This window comes from Nelumbo nucifera, chromosome 2 (genome assembly GCF_055504915.1).
Source record: "Nelumbo nucifera cultivar China Antique chromosome 2, China Antique-T2T, whole genome shotgun sequence".
Taxonomy (NCBI): Eukaryota; Viridiplantae; Streptophyta; class Magnoliopsida; order Proteales; family Nelumbonaceae; genus Nelumbo; species Nelumbo nucifera.
This window is the reverse complement of record NC_142650.1, coordinates 106,453,235-106,459,895: the sequence shown is the minus strand read 5'-3', so window position 1 is coordinate 106,459,895 and position 6,661 is coordinate 106,453,235. Positions and strand designations below refer to the sequence as shown.

Here is a 6,661-nt window from a genome sequence, read left to right as displayed (position 1 = left end):
CTAGCAGCCCCCTAATAAACCGCATCTTACTGGTGAATATGTCATCAATCCATGGGCAAGATCCAGTCCACCCCTAAAAATCTTAGCTCCACCCTAGGGGTGGACTGAACTATAAAAACCCCTAATATTATAAATACGAAATCAGGAGGTTCTAGGATGCATGCATGTCCACCAATGTGGTAGGAGAGAAGTATTGCCCACAGGGATGCAAACAGATTGGATCATCATCCATGCATTCTGAATTTGAATCTAATCTGATTTTACTGGATTTGAATACCTCTGTCAGATTTTTGAATCAGATTGAAAAATCAAACGGATAGGGGTGATTCAAGGATAGGGGGTGATAGATTCAATTAAACATATTGGATCATGAGCTGATCTGAGTTCAAATCAAACATATGAATACATAATCAATATACCCTGATTCAAATCCAATAGAATCCATTTCTATAAGTAACCGATGAATTTTATTTTATTTTATTTTATTTCGTTTCAAAGTTCAATGTATTTGAAAATCAGATAAGGTTATGTTTGGTTTGAAGGAAAAAGTAGGGAAAGGAAGGGAAAGACAGAGAAACCATTGCAAATCCTGTATAAATTTCCTTGTCTTTCCCTTCCTTTCCCTTCCTTTTCCCTCAAACCAAACATAGCCAAATTCTCCATTTTCTGGGTACGACACTCAAATCAAATAGCATTTGAAAGTTTGATTTCTGACTTTCATCTTGGACAAATAAGACTTAGAATCTGCTTCAAGCACATAGTTTCATACTGAATTTCATTAAAATGTTGCTTCATCGCAATCTAGAGAGAACACAGCAAAACCGAGGGAGTTCTTCTTGGCGACTGGTAAAGCAAACCAATGTACAATGAGTATAAATTCACGAGTAATTAAAATTCCACTCCCTTGTCTTAAACTCATCTCATCTACTAATAACAGTCAATAATGAAGACTTATACTCACTGTAGCGGTACGTATTCTCCCTCATTTTATCTCCTCTTCTGTCTTCTCCTCTTAGTTTCATCTTCTCTCCCATCTCCTACGCTCTCCTCCTCCATCCGCTGCAACCCAGATGATAGAAAAGCCCTCTTGAGAATCAAGAAATCGATCAAAGCTCCCGAATACTTCGACTCCTGGATTCTCAACACCGATTGCTGTAACTGGAATGGTGTCGGGTGCAACGCCTATACCAACTGCGTCACCGAACTCCTCTTTTTTGAAATCAACACTCCCAAATTCCGTCTGCCATTGGAGACCTTCCGTTCCTCGATTCCCTTGACTTCTTTGGCACCAACAACCTCTATGGATCTATCCCCTACTCCATCACCAAGCTTCATAACCTCAAAAGACTTCGTATATGGAACACCACCTGGTCTGGCCCCATCCCCGAATTCCTCAGCCAACTTAGAAACCTGGAGTACCTAGATCTGTCCAAGAATCAGCTCTCTGGTTCGATCCCGGCTTCACTCGCAGACCTCTACAAACTAACTGAGCTTGACCTTTCATGGAACAGACTCACCGGAAACATACCCGACTCCATCACCAAGCTTCAAAACCTCAAAAGACTTCGTATATGGAACACCACCTTGTCTGGCCCCATCCCCGAATTCCTCAGCCAACTCAGAAACCTAGAGTACCTTGATTTGTCCAATAATCAGCTCTCTGGTTGGATCCCGGCTTCCCTCGCAGACCTCTACAAACTAACTAAGCTTGACCTTTCATGGAACAGACTCACTGGAAACATACCAGACTCGTTCGGGAGATTTAAGGGCGACTCTATTTGGCTCTCTCACAACAAGCTCTCCGGTAAGATTCCTGAATCGTTCGGCGAGTTGAACTGTTACGGGATCTACTTGTCTAACAATAAACTTGTTGGGGATGCATCGATGTTGTTCAAAGAGAACGGAACGACGCACGCGATAGATTTGTCATGGAATCTGTTCAACTTCGACCTGTCAAGGGTGATGTTCCCGAAGACGTTAGGCTACGATTGGATTTGACATTGCTGAATGTGAGCTATAATCGACTGTGTGGAGAGATCCCGTTTGGTGGGAAAGTTCAGCAGTTCGGCTACGATTCGTTCTTCCATAACCGGTGTCTATGTGGTCAGCCACTCCCTAAGTGCAAGTAGTCCGTACATGACAACGGAATTTTAAATTCCCAGCGTTCGTTGCATGTTAATTTACTTATCCTCCCTGGAATTTGGGATTTGAAATGTTGATATTACATATTTACTCCTTACTGAAAAGGGGACATTGCATATTTTGTACTAGGGTAAAATGGTAAAAACACAAAATATTAAGGTCTTTGGTTTTCTTCTTTTTTCCATGTGTTTACCATTTTCTAAGCATCTTATGAATAAACAGTGCATTGTTGAATGCTTTTTGTAAAATTACAACTTTTGTTTGTCTCCAAAGTTCGTTCTATCGTTGTTTGAGACTTTTTTGAGATGTGGTGGACACATACACCTGAAAAAAAAAAAAAAAAAAAAAAAACTGAGTTAAGACGTTCAATCGCTGCCCCATCTTCTATTTCTCTTCCTCTCTCCTCTTCTCCTTCTCTCTTATTTCTTTCTCTCATCACCTTGCAACGGTAATAAGTTGAATATTTGAATATTTTTGGAGAGAATTGATCGTCGGAATGGACTAATGTGTTTCAATACCAATGCACCAATGCTGCGATAGAGTATAAATGCAAATATAGAGTGCAAAACCTTGTATTTGAGGCTTAGTTTGAAAGGAGTACAAATATAAATTGAGTCTGAATTTAGAAGGAATACAAATACAAATATGAAAAATGTAAAATATTGTATTTTGTATAAATTTATACTGTACATATTTATATTTATACTTCTTCCAAATTCAACATAAAATTTTACACAATATTTTTTCCAATGGTAGTTCCTTAGTTCGATATAGACGATAAGAGTGTTCACATTAAATGTCAAATCGGTCCGATCCAATTCAAGTTGGTTAGTTTTTTAAAATCATTGATTGGTTTTGTTTTGTATGAAAAAATAAATCAATAATTCAGTTTGGTTTCAGTTTTCATGTATAAAAACCGAAGCCAAACCAAACCAATTTTGCATAATAATCAGTTTAACATGAAAAATTAATCGATTTAAATATATATTTTGATTTTACATAAAAACTAAAAAGAAAAAGATATTTAGATAGAGATATTTTAAATTATAATATAGATATAAACTGACTAAACCGATCTCTTTATCTTTGTATCGATTTTGTTTGATGGTTAATCGACTTCAGTTTAGTCAATAAATAAACCGACTACCCGACCCGTAAACACCCCTGATAGACGAATCGGATCACCTCCTATCAAAATAAGTTACAACACCCAACAGATTACAACATCTACACCGATTCATTAATCTCGTAGACATTTGACAAACTGGATCATAATCCATTTCCTTTATTATCTCCAGACAAAATGTATTTCATCGTTATCCCTTCAAGGAAAAAAGTTTCATCCCAACATAAAAGAATCCCACGTGTCGTGGATTGGTACTAGTCAATACATACAAGACAGGAAGCCACCTTTGCACACAGAGAACGACTTTGATTGGTTAATGTCGTCAAATCATAGACAGTCGCCATAGCCAAAGTGAACTCAACCTCTCTATGATCAGTAGCACACAGAGAGAGAGAGACAGATGAAAAGAAAACAAAAACAGGTGGAGCACATCTTGCTTGATTATTACCCGATGGAATCGAACCACGTACTCTACACCGACATTGTTTACAGCATCTATCGATAAATTCAACACTCCACTCCTCCATGTTCCCTCAAACTCAACACCTAGAAACTTCAAACCTATAGACTAATCGAAAATGAATAGTCACAGTAGCTCTATCTGCAAGACTTCACTCTGTTGTCTCCTTCCCCTACTCGTCTTCTCCTCTTCCCTCCTCTTCCCCACTCTCTCTGCTTCCTACGTCCGCTGTCATCCAGATGACAGAAAAGCGCTTCTAGCCATCAAGAAATCCCTCTCCCTTCACATCCCGAAGGACGAGACACCCTGGAACCCCAAGACCGACTGTTGCACATGGACATATGTCGACTGTAGCGAGGAAACCAACCGGGTACGCATACTCAACATCTACGAAACCAATTTCCACCATATTCCGGCAGCCGTCGGCGACCTCGCTTACCTGGAAAAGCTAATCTTCCATCACCTCGCCACCAAAATTACCGGCTCCATACCCTACTCCATCACCAAACTTCAGAACCTCAAATTGCTTCGCATATTTAACACCACTCTGTCTGGCCCCATCCCTGAGTTTCTCACCCAGCTCAAAAACCTCGAGTACCTCGAATTGTCCAACAACCAACTTTCGGGTCGAATACCAGCTTCCCTCGCCAATCTCAACAAATTAGGAGGACTTGACCTCGGAGGGAATAAACTCACCGGAAGCATACCCAACTCTTTCGGGAGATTCAACTCCCAAGGTGGTTTCTTTCTTTATCTATCCCACAACCAGTTGTCTGGTCAGATCCCTAAAGCACTGGGAGAATTGAACTTCACGGGGATTGATCTGTCGTACAACAAGCTTGTTGGGGATGCGTCAATGTTGTTCAAAGAGAATGGAGCGGCACTGTGGATCCATTTATCGAATAACCAACTTGATTTTGATCTTTCCGCGGTGAGGTTTCCGAAGGGGTTGATGGTTTTGGATTTGTCTCACAACAGGATTCGAGGTAGTATTCCAGAGCAAATCACAGAATTGAATTGGCAAGGACTGTATTTGAGTGATAATCGGTTGTGTGGAAATATTCCATATGGTGGAAATGTGCAGCAGCAAGGTGAGCATGCATTTATCCACAACCGGTGTTTGTGTGGTCCGCCACTCTCCACCAAGTGTAAGTAGTCCTGCAGCCGTGAATGGCAACAGACGAGAGTTTGGATTTTTCCGGTCTACGTTCTGCCGGAAAAGCAAACTTCAAGTTAGTTAATTGTGCTAGATGGAATGCTGGTTCGACTGGTCGGACTTGACACTGTGTGTTTGTAATGAAAATTTTACATCGGTTTCCTGTAACTTTCCACTTCCAGTTTGACTTATAGCAACTAAATAATCCACCAATTTCTCTGAAGATTTCCTTTTATATGATTAATAGTCCATCACTTCATCCCCAGTTTCATCAAATTGAATTTGCAAAAGGAAGACTTGAGTGTTTATTAGCAATCGTATGAGAAACTTGGGTTTGAGAATTGAATCTCTCGACCATTGACCAGAGTAACATACTGTGGCCTACCCAGTAATTAATACTGCGCAGAATACACCGCTGGTGTTAATTTGTTTTAATTGTGGCAGGGAATTGCAAAAGAACTCCTATCAAAGGAAAGGCATCTACTTCACAAGGGTCACTTTTGTCGTTGATGATAATAGAGGATTGGAATTCCAATTCAAGTTGTAGAAGTTAGGTTGACTCCACCCTTCTGAAGATCGAATTTGTCTGTTAATGGTTGCAATTACAAAAACGCCCACATCTGAAGTGTAGGGTGTTCGCTCTACAAGACAAAGTACTCTTGCCATTGGTGGTCTAGACGACCCAAATTCATAATTAGTCCGTATGCTTGTGGTCTATGACATATATGGTTAGTAAAATGTGCAATCACAATAAAACTATAATACAGAAAAATTTGTATAATTCAAGAATGAAAAGCATGATGAAATTTGATCAAAGCAAACATATATGATACCATTAAAACAACAATTCAAATTGAAAATAAATCAAATGTCTTGTACGTAGACTTGAAAAGCTTTAATCAGTGTTTTCAAATCATCGTTGATCCGGATGGTCGGACTATTTGGCCCAGAAACCATCCACGCAACTGGTTTCATTTCACCCTTGATCAGAGAATCGCTGACCCAAGTGGTTGAACCATCGACCTGTTAAGAAGAAGAAGAAGAAAAAGAAGAAAACAAGATTTGCACTTTTGTAGAGGTTGGAGAGAAATCAAATCTCAGGTTTGAGATATGTGACTGTTGCCGCTGCATCTGTTGTCGCCACCATCTCCATCGTCATTGCCGGCCTGTGAACGTCAGATCCTCCTCCTTCTTCCCTCCTTTCCTCATTTTCTTTCTCTCATTCCTTTCCTTTTTTTCCTTTCTCTCCTTTCTTTCTTTATTTCCTTTTCTTCTTTCTTTCTTTCTTCTTTTTTCTTTTTAGCCGACAACTACATAGTCTCTCTTTTCTCATATTGATAGAAGCCTAAAGGTTGCCCTAATAATCCAACCCCACCTGATTCTTTTGACTTGGATAGTCAAACAGTTAACCCAGAAACCTGTGATCATAGCAGTTTCGTTTCTGGATCGTTTTTAAAACCTTGATTTAATAGTGGGTATATCCTATAAGCTTCGCACAAAAAAAAGTCCGAAAAGCACCAAGACAGACATACTGAGAAGTAAAAGAGGGATCAAATACTCAAAAATAGGGGTATTAACAGTCTAGTTTGGAGAAGATCTCATTCCAAAACCAATAAACTACTGTGAAAATCAAACAAAATCAAACTATTTTGGTCCCAAAGTCCCCACCAGCAGGTTTAGTAAGATCTGCTGGTTGTAGTGCAGACTTAGGATTGAATCCCACCTGTACCTGGGTTGGGGGTATCAATTTGGGGGATGGGCTACCCTCGTTGTGTAT

At 39.8% G+C, this 6,661-nt stretch overlaps 1 protein-coding gene and 1 pseudogene across 1 annotated transcript; both read left to right on the top strand.

Moving 5' to 3' along the window:
• Nucleotides 1-1,233: 1,233 nt before the first annotated feature.
• Nucleotides 1,234-2,447, top strand: LOC104603477 (uncharacterized; annotated as a pseudogene).
• A 1,346-nt stretch (nucleotides 2,448-3,793) lies between these two features.
• On the top strand, nucleotides 3,794-5,107 carry LOC104603478 (polygalacturonase inhibitor-like). Its single transcript, XM_010267520.3, has one exon. It carries the CDS (start codon nucleotides 3,847-3,849, stop codon nucleotides 4,882-4,884), a length of 1,038 nt encoding a protein of 345 aa, XP_010265822.1. The 5' UTR covers nucleotides 3,794-3,846; the 3' UTR covers nucleotides 4,885-5,107.
• The last annotated feature ends 1,554 nt before the right edge of the window (nucleotides 5,108-6,661 follow it).